Genomic DNA, 20,601 nt, shown 5'->3' on the forward strand with positions numbered 1-20,601 from the left:
AATTACAAATCCTGAATTGGTAAAATTTTAATAACAAATCATAGTTCTTATTTATAATTAAAAAAATATGAACAGTTAGTTGAAAAATATACTAAATACACTTAAAGATTATTTGTAACGTTAATTGAAAATTCATAAAAGTTCGTTGTGAATCGTAATTTTTTTTTTCATTATACAAATAAACTACTTGAAAAATTAAGTAAATACACTTAAAATTATTTGTAATATTAATTGGGAATTTAGAAGAGTTGATTGTGAATCATACGCCAATCATTTATGCTTTTTTTTATTGTCAATATATAGATCAATCGTTTGAAAAATATTCTAAATATACTTGGAATTATTCATAATGTCAATTGCGAATTTACAAGAGTCATTTTTAAATTGCAAACAAATTACTTGTAATTTTTTGGTATGGTTTAAAAAATCAATAGAAGATAGTTGGAAATCTTTATGACTAGTGAAAAATTTACTAAAATATGTTGTGAATTTCAAGTTGATAAATAAAAGATAATTTGCTGCAAGTAAGGATTATGGTTTGTTATTGAGATTTTAATAATTTAAGATTTGTAACTATCATTAATATTCTTATGGGGTCTCTAACTGTCATTTTCTCATAAGTATATCATTTAAATTGAAATTTGAATACACACGTGTGAGATATATTTTGATTATTGTAATTCAAAAAATAATATATTTTTAAGAATATAAGTCTAAATTATGTAGCAAATTGGATGGTGGTAAATGCTAAGTCCGGCCCCCAGTTGTCCGTTTCAGCTTATATTTCCCATTTAACAGAGCAACATAACTAGAAATCTTGGCGGACAATAATAGCAGAAGCCTCCCATTTGTCATGTTGCTGCTTGCAATGGAGGCTTATCGCTGGCTGATGTGGCTGTGCTACATGAAGAAGCATTTCCATATCCATTCATTTGGAGGCACAAGCACATGTGATGTGGCCATATGATCCCACATTCATCACACAACATGACAGCTCCCCCACGAATCAAGTTTTTCACTTCTTTTAAACTGCTTCTTCATTTCCTATGTTTTTTCCACTTACACATTTCATGCCACCTTCACTGATTTTACTTCAAATTCCTCGTCCATTTCAGATCTTTTAATTCATTTCAAAATAAACATGATACCAACTAAAGTTAATGTGTTCGAATAGCAGAAATTTTTACCACTTAAACAAATAGTTGGAGCTTGAACCCCAACTTTCATTTATATAATATGATACTCCTTTCAATAGATAGGAAAAGAATGATTCTTTTTTCATATTTATAAGAAATGACATTAAATCTTTTTTTTACAAGTTTTTCTTTTTTCTCTCATTAAATGTTAGTAAGATTTAAAAGAAAGTACCTTGTGATGTATATTTAATATAAATGAAGTTAAAAATTTGTTAAACTTTTAGATAGAATTAATAACTATTGTTTTAAGTTTTTTTTTATTAGGGTGAATCATGCTACAAATAACTTATATATAAAATTGTAAGGAATCATGTAATTCATATTTTTCCACCCATTCGCGGTGGACATTATTTTATTTTCGGAAAAGTTTGCCCTGATGACCTTCCTCCCAATTTAAGTCAACCGTAGTTAATCTAATTTATCCTTTGACTATTACCTAACGTTTGCCCATAACATGTGCTTTTTCGACCAAATATTTTTACCTATATCCTCAAAGTAAATATTAAAATGAGAAAGAAAAGAAAGATATATTTTAGCTTTGATTTGCTATCAATTTAAGAATCACTAACCCGGTTGATATTCTCTCCTATCTTTAGTATACACCACACTTTCAACCATTTTATATATTTTTTAAAAATTAATTTTGTAATTTTATTTTTACTTTTGATATTAAATAATAATACAGTTATATTAAATACTTTTATGTTAAAGGAATAAAATTAAAAAAATAATTTAATTATTAAAAAATGTCTTATATTTTTAATTAAAAATTATTTTAATTTTTTTTTACAAATAGAATTGAAAGGAATATAATACTCTTCTATTTCAGGGCCCATGTGACAAGGAATATTGTGGTTGGAATGTAATATACTCTCGTGCAGGATTCCTATCTTGTAAAGGGGAAAATAATAAAACAAATAGTAAATCATATAGCTTATTTGGTCACATATATTTTCTCAATGACAATTTTGCCTTGCATTTGTTACCAGAATTTAAAATAAGTGCACAATCTAGCTAATTGACAACATTTTTAGGGCCTAGGTTCTGAGATTATGGATTGTGTTTCTAATTAATTTTCAGACATATTGCTACTTGCTGACGCAGCAATTAATTGATAATCGATTATAAAACTACTACTGAATTAATTCAAAACCGTTTTGTAAATCCTTCTTGATTAATTAAGTTTTTTTTTTTTTAACATTTGAAGCAGAGCAAGTGAATAAAGTATCTTTCATTTTCATAGCAAAAATAAAGGAGAGAGAGAGATAATTAAAAGGATATTTCAAAATTGTTTCGTCGTTACCCTTCGCATGAGACATTTTGGTAATTACGAGAACCAAATGAACGACGTTCATTGTACTGTTCTCGCGCTGATTTCTGTGCCACTAATTAAATTAAATAAACTCTGTCTAGCATTAATTAATTAATTACTAGTTATTTTCATTTTTGAAAGTTAAATTTTTTCAAAAGCTTCCATCCACGAACAACGCGCTTTCCTTTCAAGGCAGGGCAGCATCCTTTATTTATTCTTCTCCCACTTGCCATTTTCGCTTTGTTCGCTTTCACGCTTCAATCAGTTCAAAGCATTTGGTTTGGCATCTGCATTCGAGTTCCAAATTTTGAGTTATTTCCATTAAAAGTTAGGGTTTTTAATTCGATACTTGCATTAAAGGTGAAAGAGAAAAGATTTGGGGTTTTTTTTTTCTTTTTTTGCGTTGATTCTTTCTCAGTGAGGCTTAGTTTAGTTCTTGCTCGATCTGGTTTATAATGGCTTCAGTGGGATCTTCCTATTGGTGCTACAGATGCAATCAGTTTGTTAGGGTTCGAATTGGGGCTGATGAAACCTTGCTTTGCCCTGATTGTGGGTCTGGTTTTATAGAAGAAATCAGGACTCGTACTCACTCTCCTTTCCATCGATTCCCTTCGCCATCAATTTACGTCGACGATGAGTCTAGCTTAGAGCAAGGAGCCAGCCCAAGAATCCGCCGTGGCCCGCGGAACGCCGGCGATCGATCCCCTTTTAACCCTGTTATCGTCCTCAGTGGACCCGCCGATGGCGGTGGCGGTGGAAATGAAGGGGTTGGCATTGAAAGAGGGAACTTCGAGCTTTATTACAACGAAGGTACAGGTTCGGGTCTTCGGCCGCTTCCTGCAAGTGTTACAGAGTTCTTGATGGGTGCTGGATTTGACCACCTTCTGGACCAATTGACTCATTTAGAAGTCACGGGAATAGGACGATTACATCAAACTCCAGCATCGAAATCTGCAATCGAATCGATGCCCATCGTCAAGATTGTTGCCACACATGTTTCGGCGGAATCACATTGTGCAGTTTGTAAGGAACCCTTCGAGCTTGACTCGGATGCTCGTGAAATGCCTTGTAAGCACATTTATCATTCTGATTGTATCCTTCCATGGCTCTCAATTCGTAATTCCTGTCCAGTTTGTCGCCATGAGTTACCTACTGAGATGCGTGGGAGTAGTAGTGGCAGAAACTCCCCTGTGTCTAACGGCGGAAGGGATGATCATACTGTGGGATTAACTATATGGAGACTACCTGGTGGTGGTTTTGCTGTAGGAAGGTTCACTGGGGGAAGAAGAGCTGCTGAACGTGAACTTCCTGTTGTATATACAGAAATGGACGGTGGATTCAATAGTGTGGGGGTTCCACGGAGGATATCTTGGGAAACGAGTGTGAGGAGATCAAGGGAGACACGGGGATTAGGTAGTGCTTTCCGGAACTTCTTCTCACACTTCGGGTGGCTTAGGACTTCCTTCTCCCGTTCTTCCAGTACTGATTCAAATGTGAGCCGAAGAACTCGATCTAATACAATATTATCTAGATTCTCAAGAAGGCGCAACTAGTCCTGATCTATGGAAAATACAAATGGTGAAACTTCATATCCTGTTTTTTCTTTCTTCTTTCCCCTCAGGAAATATAATTAAATTTTTAGTGTATTTTGTATCATTTGTGACTATAACTCTATTTTCCTCTGTTCAGTGAGGAGGTAACTTCAAATTGTATGACTCACATTGAATTGAGGATGCACCTTTAAATTTTATGACTCACACATGATAAACAGCTCTGGAGTCTGGAGTTACTGCATTTAAATTTGGAAAGGATGGAATTTTGGAATTTGTACGTGGTAAGATTTTGTTAGAATGGAAGAAAGTTGTGCTGTTAAGGTGGGCCTTAGCATTATGGAATTTGCCTTGGCATTATGGAATTTGAAATAATAGTGAAGTTTAAGGGAAGCCTAAGTTGTTGGAGTAAGGCATCAGAAAGGCCCTTGCTTGTTGATGATGAGGGTGGGTGCCTTCAGCCAGTTGCATGCCTTTGGCAGATTTGGCTGCCTTACTGCCTTTATTAGGGAATCCATGTGCATCACCTTTGCATCCTAAGTGAGATCTCAGTTCTTTTTGTATTTCTTGTTATCATTTTTCAGAAAATACAATCGAGGGTGCTAAAAATGGAGTTCTGAATTGATTTTAAGCTGATCATTCCCATTACTGCTAATTGTTACAATTTTATTCTGTTCAGCCAAGCTGTGTGAAACGTCTTTTCATCAGGCTGAGTCAGACTGAAAATAAATGGTTTCAGAGGGCCTCTCCCCCCCCTAAGGGGGTGGGGTGTCAAGACATTGAGTTGTTCAATACATATATATCAATTTTGCGTACAATCCAATCAGTTTCTGGCAATTGATCTTTTAACAGACTTCGAATTCGTGAATCTAAATTATAATGATAGCTGATTAAAAGAATAGATTTTACATGATATACATGCGTAACCATATGCTTTGTCATGATCATATGCTTCTTCTAGGTTGATGCAACCTGATATCTATTCCACATCTTTTGCTTTTCTTTTCCAGCATTAGTCTCTGTCTAACTTCTTTATCCATGTGATTGGTATTTGTTGATAAAAGTTGTTTAGCCCTTTACATACTCATACTCTTATAATACTACATAATGGGACAATTGCATTTTTAACCAGCACCTAGCTATGCAGGGGTGGGCTAAGGGGCATAAATCTCTTCCTTGTGCTGTGCATTCAATAATGTTATTGAATGCAAATAGAGTTAGGCTGTCTCTATTGTTATTTTTGGGTGTTCAATTCCTTGCTTGATGGCTTATATTTGGAAATTTCTTCATGCTAAAGTGTAGAACAGGAAATAATCGTGAGTGATTTCAACTACTTTTGACTCATTTGCACTAGTTATTGTTGTAGCCTGTTCCTGTTGATGGTTTAACTCATGCAATACTTTTATTAATTTTATTAGAAAATTGAAGGCTGATAATAGGTAACTAATAGTTTTGACCCCTTGGGTCAGCATTACTTGCGTCTACTGGAAGTTGCATGCCTGTTGTCCTGTTTGACTGGACATATAATGACATGGTATAAATAATATATTGCAATATATGCTGTTCATGGGTGATGCTACCTTATTTTCAAAGCAAATAATCATAATTAGAGATATAGGATATAATTAATTCGTTATTTAAAACCGACAGTGACATAATGAGATGGGCAAAGTGCTCAAGTTTATTCATGATCTTGGGAAAACGTTTGCTTGAGTGAACAGCGCAGTATCTATGAGGGAAACTGCGGATTTGTCGGTGGAATGTGACTAAACATGCGATGTTTTCTATGAAGGCTGATTTATTGTATAGCTTCTGATATAATTTCTGGCTCGGGGCTCCTTTTTTATCTTTTTGAATATATCTAGTATCACTACTGTTGAGGTCAATGAATGTCAATGGGCCGTCTTGTCATCTATATAGAAGCTAATAACTTGTTTTAGGGGTATTGGGGAAATACTGGAGAATGGAGATTGGATGTATCGACAATACTCTGTATATCCAGTCTATGAATGACTCTTCCTATGGTATTTATATGTGTCTTTATTTTATTGTTTTGAATTTGCTTTTAGTGGTTTTGTTTCTGAACCACTTGATGATATAGCAGTGTACCAGCTCAGAGATAGATATAGCAGTGTACCAGCATCGCTGGAATTAACAGGACTTGGCCAATATGAGATAAGTGTAGTTCACGATGCTAAACCATTATTATCGTGCTCCATGAAGTTGTTTTGCCACCCCTCCTCACTGGGAGGGTAATACATTTCCTAGCACGCTGCTATATAGGTAGCTTCATCAAGCCATGAGAAACTAGCTCTACTTATGAATGAGTTTGTAAGGTCTCTTCAAGAAGCCATCGCATATTCTGTCTTTACGAGATCGAAGAATATATGTAAGGTTAATGCTATGGGTTGAGAGAGTTTCAAACACTGGGAAGATCTGATAGGTCTTGTGTCTCGATAGACTTCTCAACGGACTTCAAGAGGGGAAAAAAATTATAACTGGATTTAACGTCACCTTTTGACTCAAAATTATATGGCGTCTGATTTTATAATTTATAGATCTTATTTTATCTATACTTTCTTTCTTCATCGCAGTTCTAATCCTTGTAAGATTTTCTTCCCTCGTTGTTTACTTATCACTGATCCTAGAATATAGATGATTTGGGTGTTCCCTTTGCCTTTAGTCACTTCTTTTTGGTTGTGGATGCGAGAGTGGAGCGACGAGCATCTTAACATATTCGGGTTATTAATAATTGAACTAGTTTTTAGATGGCAATTCACCAGGTTTATATCTAGTTACATCTAGTTGAAGTAACTTTTTACGTGTCTTTTTTCTTGGGGGAAATTGTCATGGTCAACAAGATATGATATGGTTATTTGATTAGTATATATTTGTTTATTGCTGAACTCAATAAAAGTATTTTTTTCATCCACATAAATTTAAATTTGAATTTAAGATTTCTTGTTTAAAGGTGGAACTACGTTGTTGTTAAGGCCCCCCACAAACTTCCTCCCCTATTCTATATACTCCATTTATTTTTATATATGAGAAGTATTTTAAAATTTTTTTTATTCTTAAATATAAGGAGTTATTAATATATTTTTTAATAAATGGACTATTATGTCCTTATTAAATTTGAAAGAGTAAAATATAAATTCTCTTATCAATTTGCTTTTAAAAAATATATTTATTTTTAATTTATAATAATTAGGAGTAAAATTGAAACGTTACTATGATTTTAATTAAATAATTAAATTTTATTAATTTATGTAATTTAATTAAAAATATGTTATATATAAAGATGGAGGGAATATATGTTTGTGCATTGAATGCTTTGGCAAGCAATGGCCATAGTAAGGAATGGTAAAAAGGTAAAATTTTGTCCCTCTTAATGTCAATGGGTTCCACTACTCAGAAAATGGTGATTGTAGCCCGGGGGTCTTTTTTTTTTTTTTTGTTCTATCTCTTTTTATAACGCCCAAAATATAGATTCATGCAAGGTAAAATGCTGGGTCGAAGAAGGACATACTCAACCAAATTTATTACAATCATAAATTGATCTAATCCTAACTTGAGAAGAGATTGGCAAGAAGTTTGAAGAGAAGAGATCAAAAAAAGAGAAGAGGGGTGGAAGGTGAGAGACTTGAAGTGGTGGACGGTGGCAGTGGTTGTTGTTGGTGTCAGAATTGATGGAGGACGATGAATTTTTGTCGGTCTAAGCGAGAGTGCAGGCAAGAGCATGGCAGATAAGGTGTAAAATGAGTTGAGCAATTTTGTCCCAAATATTTTAATAGTACCATCTTCCATGTTTCATCATTTTTCTCTCTCATCTACCCCCTGGATTATTTGAAGAAGTTAGTGAAAATAGCTCAAAAAAATAATTTGATTTTTTTTTCAGATTTTGCTTTTTTTTAAAAAAAAAAAAAGAAAAGAGAGTTTAAACAAACAACTAGCAAAATTTGAAAATTCATTTTTTAAGGGGGGGAAAAAGCAACCCCCCTTCCCAAAATAACCCTAAACAAACACCCCCTTTATAGTATCGGACTGCCAGTAGACAAATTAGTTCCATTGGATTTTTTAATTTAAATTTTGTTTGTGATTTTCTCTTAGCAGGTGTGAAGTGTCTAATTGTTTATTTCAAATTAAATTAAATTTAATGTACTTTTTATTAGAAATTTAGTATACTTCAGTTAAAACTTTTCATACACTTGCTGTAAAATTTTCACAGCCTTTTTTTTTTTTTTTATCTTACCTGTAAATAGAAACAGACTGATGCAAGACTTGTGAAAAGCAAACTAGAGCACACAGAAGGATTAATGACGCTGTCCCAAACTCAAGAAAGTTGGTGCATTGGTTATGTTGTGAAAAAGATATTAACAAGTCCTTTGCCTCTAGGTTACTCCTTGGGTCCTATATATTTATAAATCAATTGCGACAATCGAGTGAGTTCTTCCGTCAATGAGACCTTTAATGCTGGTTGGAGTTTCCCTGAGTGTGATACATTCAAGATCAATTGCGATGGGGCCTTTATTCGATCCTGAAAGAGGGCAGCGATTGGAGTAATAGTCAAGCAATGGAGGGAACAAGTCATAGCTGATTCAAGCTTCATGACTGACTTACTAGCTTGTGAAAAAGCCATCAATATAGCATCTGAGTAGTGATTGAAATGGATTGCTCTGAGCTTTATCGAGCTGTTTCTTGCAAAGATGCTTCTTATTGCTCCTGCTCCTTCCATGGATACTGTTGGTTGCATTTTCAACCCTCCATCCCTGTTTCTGCTATTCTGGTTAATGACTCAGGCGTTTCTCAGCACTCTTGCCATTGCTTGATCTTGATAAATAAAAATAGTTGTATGTCTCTTTCGCTTGTTTGCTTTCAAAAAAGTTTTTAACAACCACTTGAAGATTCGATGGTGTCATCATATAGCAAAGCTGCCCCAAAAATTACAATTCCTCTATAATGGTTGAATCCTGCAAATATGGCAAGAGGCCTATGATTATAGTTTGTGCAATATGTGGTGTCCAATGAAATTATATCTCCAAAATAAGAATAATCTACAAGCATCCGAGCATTAATTCAAAAAATATTTGTAATTTGATATTCCATATCAAGTTAATATGACTGGTAAAATGAAGGGTTTTCAGTAATCTAGTCTTCAAAATAATTCAATAAACATTCAACATCTCTATCGTTCATACTTCTTCTTCGTTTAGCCTTTAAATAATTTTTCATATCAACTTGAGTGAAATTAAAATTAGCTTGTCCACCTGCTTGCTTGCTCATAAGGTCAAAAGTTGCTTTTTGTTGAAATTCAGCATCTCTAGCCAAATCAATCTCATTTGCTTGCATGGTACTAATTTTTCATTGAGACTTCATCATATGCACAGATGCTTGAAGATGCAACGGGTGATTGTGATCTTCTATAAAGCTAGTGATCTTGGATTTCCCTTGCGCTAAACTAACTGTCATTCCTGCTTTACAATTAATCTTAGTCTCAGGACAATGATTGGTGGCCATTGTGTACCTTTTGTCTGGTCCTCATTTGCCTCCTTTTTGCACACACATATCTATAAGCAATAAATGTCTTTTTTTCCTTCTTACTCTCTGTTAACCCATTTTTTCGTGCATTGAAACCTACTTTATCCGTGTCCTTGTATACATTAAAAAAAAATACAAACATTTTAATTTATGACATTCCACTTCTAAGGTGTCATCGGTTCATAAGTTTTGATTTGACTTAAGCCATCCTTTACACGGTTTATCTGTGACTTTATATACAAAAAAAAAAAAACCTACTCTAGAAGCATAATCATTCCAAAACCTCCATGCCTCCTTTAAATTATCAAATTCTTTCCCTACTCTAGGAGCCAAATCAGCTTCCATAGATTGAAACCTACAAAAGAAATGTATGAAACACGCACATATAGGTCACCAATACTTATACACACACGCGCGTGATGAAATTCATCCTTAAGCTTATAGAAAGAAACATTCAGCCAACAAAAACTGATAAAACTTTAGCCAAGGTCATTCACAAACATTTAGATAACAAAAATTTTATAACAAATTACACAATAGAATTTTTTTTTGAAAATCAGAAATTACAAAAAAAAAATCACAGCAAAAAATTAAATAGGACATTGAGCTTATAAAATGAAAAGTCCATGATGTCAAGCGCAAAGAATAGCCTCGTCCATGTAACGTTAACGGATTATTAAGCTATAAATAAGACTATAAAATGCAACAGTTTGATTTTATATAATCATTAGTGAAATCATAGAGACAATAAATAAATATTCTAAACTGTTAAATAAAAGTAATATGGCATTGTCATAAAAATAAAAAGCCTCTGTTTTAAATGGAGAGGAAGTTTATAAAAAAAAAACTTTTAGATTTTTGTCACATTGACTGTGAAAATATGTAAAAGATACAATCTTTTATGAAAAGAGATGAGTCATTTTATCTTACCTTGCTTCTTGATAGTTTTCTTACCTTGCTTCTTGATAGTTTTCCCGCCAAGCTCACAACACAATTCCAAAAAATCGATGTATGTTTGAGTTGGAGTGTTTCTGTACATATTTTAATGATGCTGAGAATGGACCATCAAGATTAAAACAATGAACGGTTGAGGTGCATTTTGAATGCCTTGTGATGTGAGATATTGTGAGCCTTTAGATTGTTTGAGCGGTCAGGATTTAAAGATTCTAAGAGATGCTGAGAAAATTGAAATAGAGAGGATCTAGACCCTTATGGGTCTGTCTTTTTTCTTGGGGAAAATTTTCATGGCCAACAAAATATGATGCGGTTATTTGATTAGGTTATATTTGTTCATTACTACTTTTTTAAAAGTATTTTTTACATACATGTAAATTTAAATTTGAATTCAAGATTTCTTGCTCAAGGGCGGAGCTACGATATTGTTAAGGGCCCTCCCGAACTTCCTCCCCTATTTTATTTATATGTATGTGCATTGAATGCTTTGACAAGCAAGGGTCATAGTAAGGAATGATAAAAGGGTGAAATTGTATCCCTCTTAATGTTAATGGGCTCCACTGCTCAGTTCCATCCCCCTCTCCCCCCCCCCCCACCTCTCTCTATATCCTTTCCTCTTCACTTTTTATATATAATTTTTTATATATTTAAAGAGAAATAAAATACATAATTTCCCAGTTTATTAAAATTTTTTTTATTTATTAAATCTTGTATTAATGTTCTACACATTTTATTTTTCAAATAAATTGTCTGGAAGTTGAGAATTTCTGAATTTGTATGAAGACATATTTTTTATTTAATTTGCGTAAAATGTTAATTAAATTCATTTTAAATATCTAAACCTTATAATCTTTTGAAAAAATAATATAAAGATATGTGATGTCGCTTTACATTTTGAAATATTTTTAAAAATATTATATATAATTATACACAATTTTAATCTAATGATTTTTTAAGTTACAAAAATTATTTGTAAAAATTATTTAAAAGAAAGATTAAAAAATATAAATTAATATGTATTAATTCTTTAAAAATTGGCCCCCCACAATGGTAATGCTGGTTGTTCCGCCCTGTTCATGCTTAAGTGATCACAATTTCTTTTATTAGGACTAACTTCTGTTGGTAAAATGTGGATGTTAATTTTGGTTTTTCAACCTTTTCAGGTAGATGATAATAAAAAGTTGAGTATAAGGCTTATAAAGCATCTAATTTTGTTGACATCATAACTCATGCATAATGAATTGAGCACTACCAAATTATTAGGATGGTAGCTGGCCTGGACACATTTAGTTCTCTCTAGTTCTCTCACGTTATATAATTTTAAAGGCTTGTTTCTTTAAAATTAAAAAATACGTAATTTTTTTATAATTTAGAGGTTATATAAAAAGCGATTTATTCTGTTGAGAATTTGGAATAATTAATAAACAAATATTATGTATTTGGTTACCATTATAAAAACAATCCCTTTTAACTTGTTTAGATAAAAGAATATAAAAATCGTTTATTTACTAAATTACAATAATGGACATGAAAAAGACACTTTCTAAAAAAAAAAAAAATCCTTTCAGTAACCTAAGAAGCGTCCAAATAGAAAGGTTATGGTGAAGATGACGAAAAATCCAAGGCATATGAATTCATCGGCCTTCAATGAAATCATTGACGCATACAACGTTTGGTAAAAATGAATATGGAAAGGTATTGAGATGGAAAATGGTGGATTTTCTACTTATTAGATTTTAACGGAAGCCTGAAGCCTCAATCCTCAATGATTACATAGAAATTGGGGATTGTAGCCCTTTTTTTTGGGGGGGGGGGACTTTTTGTGTGGTTCTAACTCTTTTTATAATGCCCAAAATATGGATTTACGCAAGCTAAAATGCTGGGCCAAGGAAGAACATACTCAACTAAATTTATTACAGTCATAGATTGATTTAATCCTAACTTGAGAAGAGATTTGCAAAAGGTTTGAAGAGAAGAGATCAAAAAAAGAGAAGAGGGGTGAAAGGTGAGAGACTTGAAGTGGTAGAGGGTGGCAGTGGTTGTTGTTGGTGTCAGAATTGACGGAGGACGATGAATTTTTGTTAATGTGAGGGAGAGCGCAAGCAAGAACATGGTAGATAAGGTGTAAAATGAGCTGAGCAATTTTGTCCAAAATATTTTAGTAGTACCATCTTTCATGTTTTCATCATTTTTCTCTCTTATCTACCATTTGGATTATTTGAAGAAGTTAGTGAAAATGGCTCAAAAAAAAATTGAAAATAGCATTTTTTTTCCTTTAGATTTTGCTTTTCTTTTTTTTTAAAAAAAAGGTTTAAACAAACAACTAGCAAAATTTGAAAAGTCATTTTTTTAGGGGGAAAAAAGCGATTTCCTCCCAAAATGATCCTAAACAAACGCCCCCTTAATATTATCGGACTGCCAGTGGACAAATTAGTTCCATTGGATATTTTTATTTGAATTTTGTTTGTGATTTTCTCTTAGCAGGTGTGAAGTGTCTAATTGTTTATTTCAGATTAAATTAAATTTATATACTTTTTATTGGAAATTTAATATATTTCAAATAAAACTTTTCATACACTTGCTGTAAAATTTGCACGCCTTTCTTTTTATGCTACCTGTAAATAGAAACAGACTGATGCAAGACTTGTGAGAAGCAAAGTAGAGCACACAGAAGGATTAATGACGCGGTCCAAAACCCAAGAAAGTTGGTGCATTGATTATGTTGTGAAAAAGATATTAACAAGTCATTTGCCTCTGGGTTACTCCTTTGGTCCTATATATTTATAAATCAATTGCGACAATCGAGTGAGTTCTTCCGTCAATGAGAACTTCAATGCCGGTTGGAGTTCCCCCGAGTGTGATACATTCGAGATCAATTGCGATGGGGCCTTTATTCATCCTGAAAGAGAGCAGCGATTGGAGTAATAGTCAAGCGATAGAGGGAACAAGTCATAGCTGATTCATGCTTCATGACTGGAGTTATACTAGCTTGTGAAAAAGCCATCAATATGGCATCTGAGTAGTGATTGAAATGGATTGTGAGCTCTATCGAGCTGTTTCTTGCAAAGATGCTTCTTATTGCTCCTGCCTCTTCCATGGATACTGTTGGTTGCATTTTCAACACTCCATCCCCTCTTTCTGCTGTTCTGGCTAATGACTCAGGCGTTTCTCAGCACTCTTATCAGCATCCTATGATCAACAGGGACACGGAAGGCATTGGCTGAATTTTTTCTGTTTTTTCGTGTTATGTCTGGGGCCTTGTGGCTTATGACTCACGTGTTGATTTATGCAAGTTTCATGAGTCATGGTTGGATGGCCACGTTGGCTTATCCAGGATTCGTGAAGAATCTTGTGTACTGACGTGGCCTTATCCACATCGATTTTCAGTTCATATCCTATTAAAACGCCATGGCCATGAGCCATATGTATTAGCTTCCTCCTTACCAATTATTTCATGGCGTCACTAACACCGTTTCAGACTCTCTTTCCCAGAACTCGTTCATCCGCTTCACTTTCAGCGCCTGCTTTATCAGGCGCCTCTCCTCCTTCAGTATCGTGGACTTCGCTTCAGACTAAGAACAAAAGCAGGAAACCTTCAACGGTGGTTGCTGCCGTCGGAGACGTCTCGTCTGATAGCACCACCTACCTCATCGCCGGCGCTATTGGTGTAGCCCTAATCGGAACTGCCTTTCCCCTCTTCTTCTCTCGCAAGGACACGTAATTCCCCAAATTTCTTTCATTCTGATTCATTCATCAAAACAATTGTGGAAGATCATGTGACCGCATATTGGTGTTGATATTTGCAGATGCCCTGAATGCGACGGAGCAGGGTTTGTTCGGAAGGCGGGGGCGACTTTGAGAGCAAATGCAGCAAGAAAGGACCAAGCTCAAATTGTTTGTGCACGATGCAATGGTCTTGGAAAACTTAACCAAATTGACAAGTAGAAAACTCTCAGCTCCTAATTCCTGATGAATATGTTTGTTCTGTTTGCAACCCTTCTTGTTTTGTTAATGTTCTTTCATACTTACATATATGCAATTTATGCTTATGTGCGTGTAAAAATGTCTGACAAATATGATTGGATTGTTCTGTTCCCAATCTTCTCTGGTTTGGTACGAATACAAGGTAAAGAAAACTATTGTTTTAACACTTCTTTGCACTTGCAGCTTCTGTGTCTGCAAAAATGCCCCAATGGATATGATAGTTTTGTTCCTAACCTTTTGTCTGAGTACAAGATTAAGCAAATTTGCAATTACTTAAGTTGTTTCTTTTGGGGATATTTTACCTTAAATAGTAAATAACAACTTGTGGGGAGGTATGAGCTTGTTAGACAACTTTCATATGGAATACTACCGCATGCTATCGACTCTTTTACACTATTTTCATTTTTCCAAACATAAGTAGCACAGACTAGACAGAAAACAATGACTTTCAGGCTGTTCCATTTTTTTCAGATCCTTGTGCATTTAATAATCTTAAAGGCTTGTTTCCTTGGATATATAATTCTGGATTCTTTCTGTCTTGATAAGGTTTAGCAAGGGATCAAAATCAGATTGAACCATGGCGCTTAGGCTAATAAATTAAAGTGGAGAGAATTGTATCTCAACTATCAACTATAGTTTTTAGCTTAGTGGCGAGCGCTTAATCCAATAACTGGCATTAGTGTACAATGCCAATTTTTTTTTTTTTAAAAAATAATAGGGTACAACACTTTCAGTACAAAATAGATATTCAAACTCCATCATGATATTTCATGTTCACTGAAAAGCGATTATTAGAACAGACAAAGAATTAGTTGTAGTTTCAAGGAAGACTAATTTTGGGTTCTTTGACGGTAATGCTGCTTGGATGTTCTCTTTCCCACTTCAAGTCTTCTGTACAAAATATAATGTGTGCCTCTGGTAAGTAATGATTCATGAAAAGTGCATATCATCAACATCAAGTAGGTAAAGATCCTACTTTTTCTCTCCATGTATTTCTTTTGCCACTGCAATAAATATGAAAGTAATCTGACTTTTGATTGTTGTTTTCTTAAAAGTTTGAGATGCTTGGTGTTCTCTTTTTGTTGGCTCAAATTCAGCAGTTACAAGAATAGTTATTTCCTTGAAAGTTCTCAAGTCAGGATAATTTTCAATTAAAAATTACAGTGACAAGCGCCTTTCACTGTTTCACATGAAAAAGATGATAGGGGTGAGTTTATATATACATGCATGAAGTGAGAAGGTGGCGCAATATGCATTGAGAAATTCAACCATTTTACTGAATGTAACGGATGAGGAAAGGGTAGCAATTTGGAATATGGTTGATTTCAACAAAAGAATGAAGCGGAAAAATTGGTCACAAGATCTACAAAGGCTCAAATATTAGGCCATAAGTCCCAAATGTTGAAATAAAACAGGTTTTAAAGAAAATACCAAGACACTCTTACCTTTTCCACACAAGTTTGCGGAAGTCATTAACGAATCTTCAATAATTTTGGCTCCGGAGTTAAATGCAGGAAAGGAAAGAATGCTATAGTATCTTCGCTGAATAGCACGCATATCCCTACAGTGACCAGATATTTTTATGAAAAATTGGAGATGGGTTTGCGTTAGGGGGACCAATCCACGATGGAGTGTCCAGAAGCAAACACAGCGCAACATGTGCAGCATAACACTCCACGTGTCATGTATTTAATGAACTAGTACAAGTGGACAACCTTCTAATCACCATCATCTTCTGCAGGCTTTTGACTTTTCCACCTTCTTCGTTTCATTCTACGTCGCGTGGAACCCTGCAAGGCCGTAACTTGATAACGTTAACATTTGCATTAATTAATTTCCGAAAGTGGTTATTCGTTCCAGATTTAATTAATGATACTAAAAAAAAAAAAAAGTTGGTCTCCGTTAGTACTTGACCCTCCGACATTATTTTACCGGAAAAATTATGCTCAAGCACCAAATTCACAAGTCTTTTATTCCTAACGATCCTGCATGCATATGTGAAATTATTATAAAGGCACATGGTTTTTATGTTAAAAAACAAATGATGTGTGAAAACCAGGTTGCATTAAATAATGGGAATGGTAGTTGTATTTATTGTCGTAATGCGAAACAATGAAATTGGATCCTGGTAATTTTCATTGAGTTGTGAATGCCCAGTGTAACTTGTAACTCCTACAGAAAAGATGTAAAAATTTTGGCCATTTTTCAATGATAAACTTCTCAATTTGATCTTAGCTATAATTCTCCCTATTTTAAATTGGATTCTAGGCAGCCGATTAACGGATTTCTATGTTACTTCGAGACACCATATGAGCCTCAAATGCTACTAAAATGTCAATTTAAATTTGTCAATTGCCTATTATACCATATAATATTAAATTTGTCTTAGATAATTAGATGTATGACATCATATCAGAAATTTTCTGATATCGTATCTTTAATATTATTCATACGATGATCATATATATCCATAACCAAGCATGTAGGAAACGTTTTTGCATCATGTATTATGCACAAAAAAAAAATTCAAATTTTATGGTGTCAATGCAAATTTGATTTACTTTTAATGATCTATGGGGATATGAAAATATAAAAAATCAAAATATGTGCTTTGCTTATATATATATATATATATATGAAATATAAAGATGAGAAAATAAATTTTGCGTTTTTATTTAATAATAATATTTAACCATATTTAAGTAATATTATGAATAATAAAACATTGTGTACCTTAATCATGTACTATTATTTTTTCTTGCTCCAATCTACTCCTTCGTCCTGCCAAACACAAGCAAACCTAGGAAGTTGTTGGCAATAATCATCAATATAAGAAGTTTGGAATGTCGATGTCATATATATATATATATATATATATAAAGGAAATGTTAACTCACATAATAAATAATTATCTTACCAGCTAATGTACATCTTGAGATGGGTTTCTTATTTTCATAAATTAAGCAGAGAATATAGATCATTTGTTTAATCCCATGAAGAAAGGCATCACGTGCTTTGCCTTTAGTGAAAAGAAAGTAAAATCTTGGTGGGATGCAAGACTAGCAAAAGCTGCTCGCAAACACAAAGCCATGCTTTTAACCCAAGGCTGCCACCATCATGCTCTCTTCATATTATTCCCTCAACTTCATGAACATGCCCACTCTAACCACGTACGTTCCAATTATTATCTGGAAATTATTATTCTAGTTAATTAGCTAGATAGATTATTATTCTAATTAATTAGCTAGATAGAAAACAAAGTCTAAACTAAGATAATCTTCCTCACAATATGACAAATCAGCATTTCAAATTTCTATTAAGAGAAATATATCACATTTAACACATGATTATGCTTTCAATAGATTACCTGCAACGAGAGAATAACACTAAAAAAGAGTCTAAACTCAAAATTAACTGTCTTTTTCATTTCTTTTACACCATCTAGATGACCAAAGAAGCCAAACTCAATTTTGCATTTTCAATTTGTTTAGAATCCTACCTACCGTCACATATATATAGGATTGAAGCTAGATATCATGAGAAACTAATTAATGAGGTTAGATTTAGAGGGTAAGTATCCTGACAGTTCGGTTAATTAATCATTAATTACAGCTGATAACTTGTTGCACAGCCTTCCACCATATATTCATAATTATCAAAACAAATGCTTCTATATTCCTATGGAGTGTGAATTAAGCTGCTCTAATCTCCAACGCAAATGTTTCGTACGTACGATTAACTTGAACTTGATCTATCTGTATATATGTATTTTAAACGAATTACCTCCAAAACAAAATTGAAATCGAACCGATGCCTTTTTTGTTTTTACATATGCACCGAAGAAAACAACGTTATGTTTGTTGGGTATAGTACCAAGTACAGCGACTGTTTGTGGTACGGTACCTTCGATTAGTAGTAGATCGCATCCTCAGTGTCTCAGATCTTATCATGATGTAGAGATATATAGATATATAGAGAGAGAGGACTGGTTTCTTAGCTCAGACATCAAGGAATTTCATGTCCTCCAGATTCTTTTCTTTGTCCCCGAAATATCATACACTTTCCGCATAATTACTCCAAATCTCTTTTACTCCACTTCTCATTGCAAAACCCTAACCCCCTCCTATCCTCAATAATAATCCATTATTAATTCCCATCCACCCAAACCGAAACTATTTCTGTTGACATTCATTTACAACAACACGATGAAACTCCGATTTCTCTTTGAGTTTTTCCCAGACCCATGCCTCAAATCTCTCGTTTTGCTTATTTTGGTTCATACCAATCTGTGTTTTTCTGATACTCAAACGCTGCTCTTGTCTCTCAAAACCCAGATTATTTCTTCTGGCTACCTCCCAAGATCCCCAGATAAGCTTCGTTTTCACCATAACGTTAGTCTCTCTGTTTCTCTTTCAGTCGGTTCTCCTCCACAGAATGTCTCCATGGTCATTGACACTGGGAGTGAACTCTCATGGCTTCGTTGTAACACCACTTCACCCACCGCATTCGACCCGATCCGTTCTTCGTCGTACTTACCCATTTCTTGCTCCTCGCCCACCTGCACGACCCGGACCCGAGACTTCCCCATCCCCGCTTCCTGCGATTCCAACAATCTCTGCCACGCCACTCTCTCCTACGCCGACTTCTCCTCCACAGAAGGCAACCTCGCTTCGGACACTTTCCGGGTCGGCACATCCGAAGACCCGGGAATTGTATTCGGGTGCATGAATTCGAGCTACGACAGCAGCAACTCGGACAGAGAATTTAACATGACCGGGTTGTTGGGTCTGAACCGAGGGTCGCTCTCATTCATTTCGCAGCTAAAATTTCCGAAATTTTCTTACTGCATATCGGATTCGGATTCCTCAGGAGTCCTGCTATTCGGGGATACCAATTTCTCATGGCTCGCCCCGCTAAACTACACTCCCTTGGTCCAAATTTCCACACCATTACCCTACTTCGACCGGGCAGCTTACACTGTTCGGCTCCGGGGAATCAAAGTATCGGGAAAGCTCCTGCCCGTATCAGATTCTGTTTACATTCCCGATCACACCGGGGCAGGTCAAACCATGATTGACTCGGGCACCCAGTTCACATTCTTGTTGGGTCCGGCTTACACAGCACTGCGGAGCGAGTTCTTGAAGCAAACAAACAACACATTGAGGGTCGTGGATGATCCAAACTTCTCGTTCCAGCTAGCGATGGATCTCTGTTACCGGGTCCCGATGAACCAAAGAGAATTACCCGGACTGCCGTATGTGAGTCTGGTTATGGAGGGGGCGGAAATGATAATTTCGGGCAAGCAGCTTCTGTATCGGATTCCGGGTCGGGTAATGGGTGGTGATTGGGTGTATTGCTTCACGTTTGGGAATTCGGATCTGCTGGGGGTGGAGGCATTCATCATTGGTCATCAGCAGCAGCAGAATCTGTGGATGGAGTTCGATGTGGAGAAGTCAAGGATTGGCCTGGCCCATCTAAGTTGCAGCTGGGCGGGACAGAGGCTGGGTTTGGGAAAGTAGGCCCACCAATTGGTGGTCCCTACTTGGTTGGGTCCCACTATCAGTTGTTGAGAGGTCAGAATTTGTTGAAGAGCTTTTGATGGAAAGGACTGTACGACAACGGATTCTTCGAAATTTGTGAGCCACATTGTTGACGGGATTGAAATTGAAATACAGCAGTGAGTTTAGTAGTTGAGTGAGTTTACTGCACAAATTGGAGCTGTTTGACCTGCTTGTGTTTTGGCGGGGGTTGAATTTGCTCAACTCTAAATTGATCTTTCACGTCACTTGAATAAATGCTCATGCCTTCCACCTCTAATTTCACCTCCCTTTTCGCCCGCATCTCTTTCATATGCTTGTTCACATTTCAGAATTAAAATATTTTGACATTTCTTGTCTCTTTTCCCCAACTTATTTTGAGGAAGTCTGTTTTGCGTGATATTGAAAATTAAATTGGTTATTGAACTTACTAAAATAATAGTTCAAGTATCAATAGTTCAACAGTCAATACAGTGATAATTAAAATTATATAATTTTATTAAAACAAAAAAAATCATATATAATCTTGA

At 34.9% G+C, this 20,601-nt stretch overlaps 3 protein-coding genes across 3 annotated transcripts; all 3 read left to right on the forward strand.

Moving 5' to 3' along the window:
- The first annotated feature begins 2,662 nt into the window (after positions 1 to 2,662).
- On the forward strand, positions 2,663 to 4,667 carry LOC129291780 (E3 ubiquitin-protein ligase RDUF1-like). Its single transcript, XM_054929306.1, has 2 exons — positions 2,663 to 4,086; positions 4,198 to 4,667. The coding sequence occupies exon 1, from the start codon at positions 2,964 to 2,966 to the stop codon at positions 4,059 to 4,061; it is 1,098 nt and encodes a 365-aa protein (XP_054785281.1). The 5' UTR covers positions 2,663 to 2,963; the 3' UTR covers positions 4,062 to 4,086; positions 4,198 to 4,667.
- A 9,306-nt stretch (positions 4,668 to 13,973) lies between these two features.
- On the forward strand, positions 13,974 to 14,698 carry LOC129291053 (uncharacterized). The gene is made up of 2 exons (XM_054928164.1): positions 13,974 to 14,267; positions 14,357 to 14,698. Exons 1-2 carry the CDS (start codon positions 14,005 to 14,007, stop codon positions 14,493 to 14,495), a joined length of 402 nt encoding a protein of 133 aa, XP_054784139.1. The 5' UTR covers positions 13,974 to 14,004; the 3' UTR covers positions 14,496 to 14,698.
- Positions 14,699 to 18,495: 3,797 nt separating this feature from the next.
- Positions 18,496 to 20,351, forward strand: LOC129291052 (aspartic proteinase PCS1). Its single transcript, XM_054928163.1, has one exon. The coding sequence runs from the start codon at positions 18,740 to 18,742 to the stop codon at positions 20,051 to 20,053; it is 1,314 nt and encodes a 437-aa protein (XP_054784138.1). The 5' UTR covers positions 18,496 to 18,739; the 3' UTR covers positions 20,054 to 20,351.
- Positions 20,352 to 20,601: the final 250 nt, after the last annotated feature.

This window comes from Prosopis cineraria, unplaced genomic scaffold, assembly GCF_029017545.1.
Source record: "Prosopis cineraria cultivar Desert tree isolate PC_DT_omini unplaced genomic scaffold, ASM2901754v1 PC13, whole genome shotgun sequence".
Classification (NCBI taxonomy): Eukaryota; Viridiplantae; Streptophyta; class Magnoliopsida; order Fabales; family Fabaceae; genus Prosopis; species Prosopis cineraria.

Excerpts from the sequence above, each read along its gene's own strand:
- LOC129291052 (XM_054928163.1), top strand. The coding sequence starts at position 18,740 with ATGAAACTCCGATTTCTCTTTGAGTTTTTCCCAGACCCATGCCTCAAA.
- LOC129291780 (XM_054929306.1), top strand. The coding sequence starts at position 2,964 with ATGGCTTCAGTGGGATCTTCCTATTGGTGCTACAGATGCAATCAGTTT.
- LOC129291053 (XM_054928164.1), top strand. The coding sequence starts at position 14,005 with ATGGCGTCACTAACACCGTTTCAGACTCTCTTTCCCAGAACTCGTTCA. Across the intron at positions 14,268-14,356 it reads TTCTTCTCTCGCAAGGACAC|ATGCCCTGAATGCGACGGAG; the intron begins GTAATTCCCCAA and ends TGATATTTGCAG.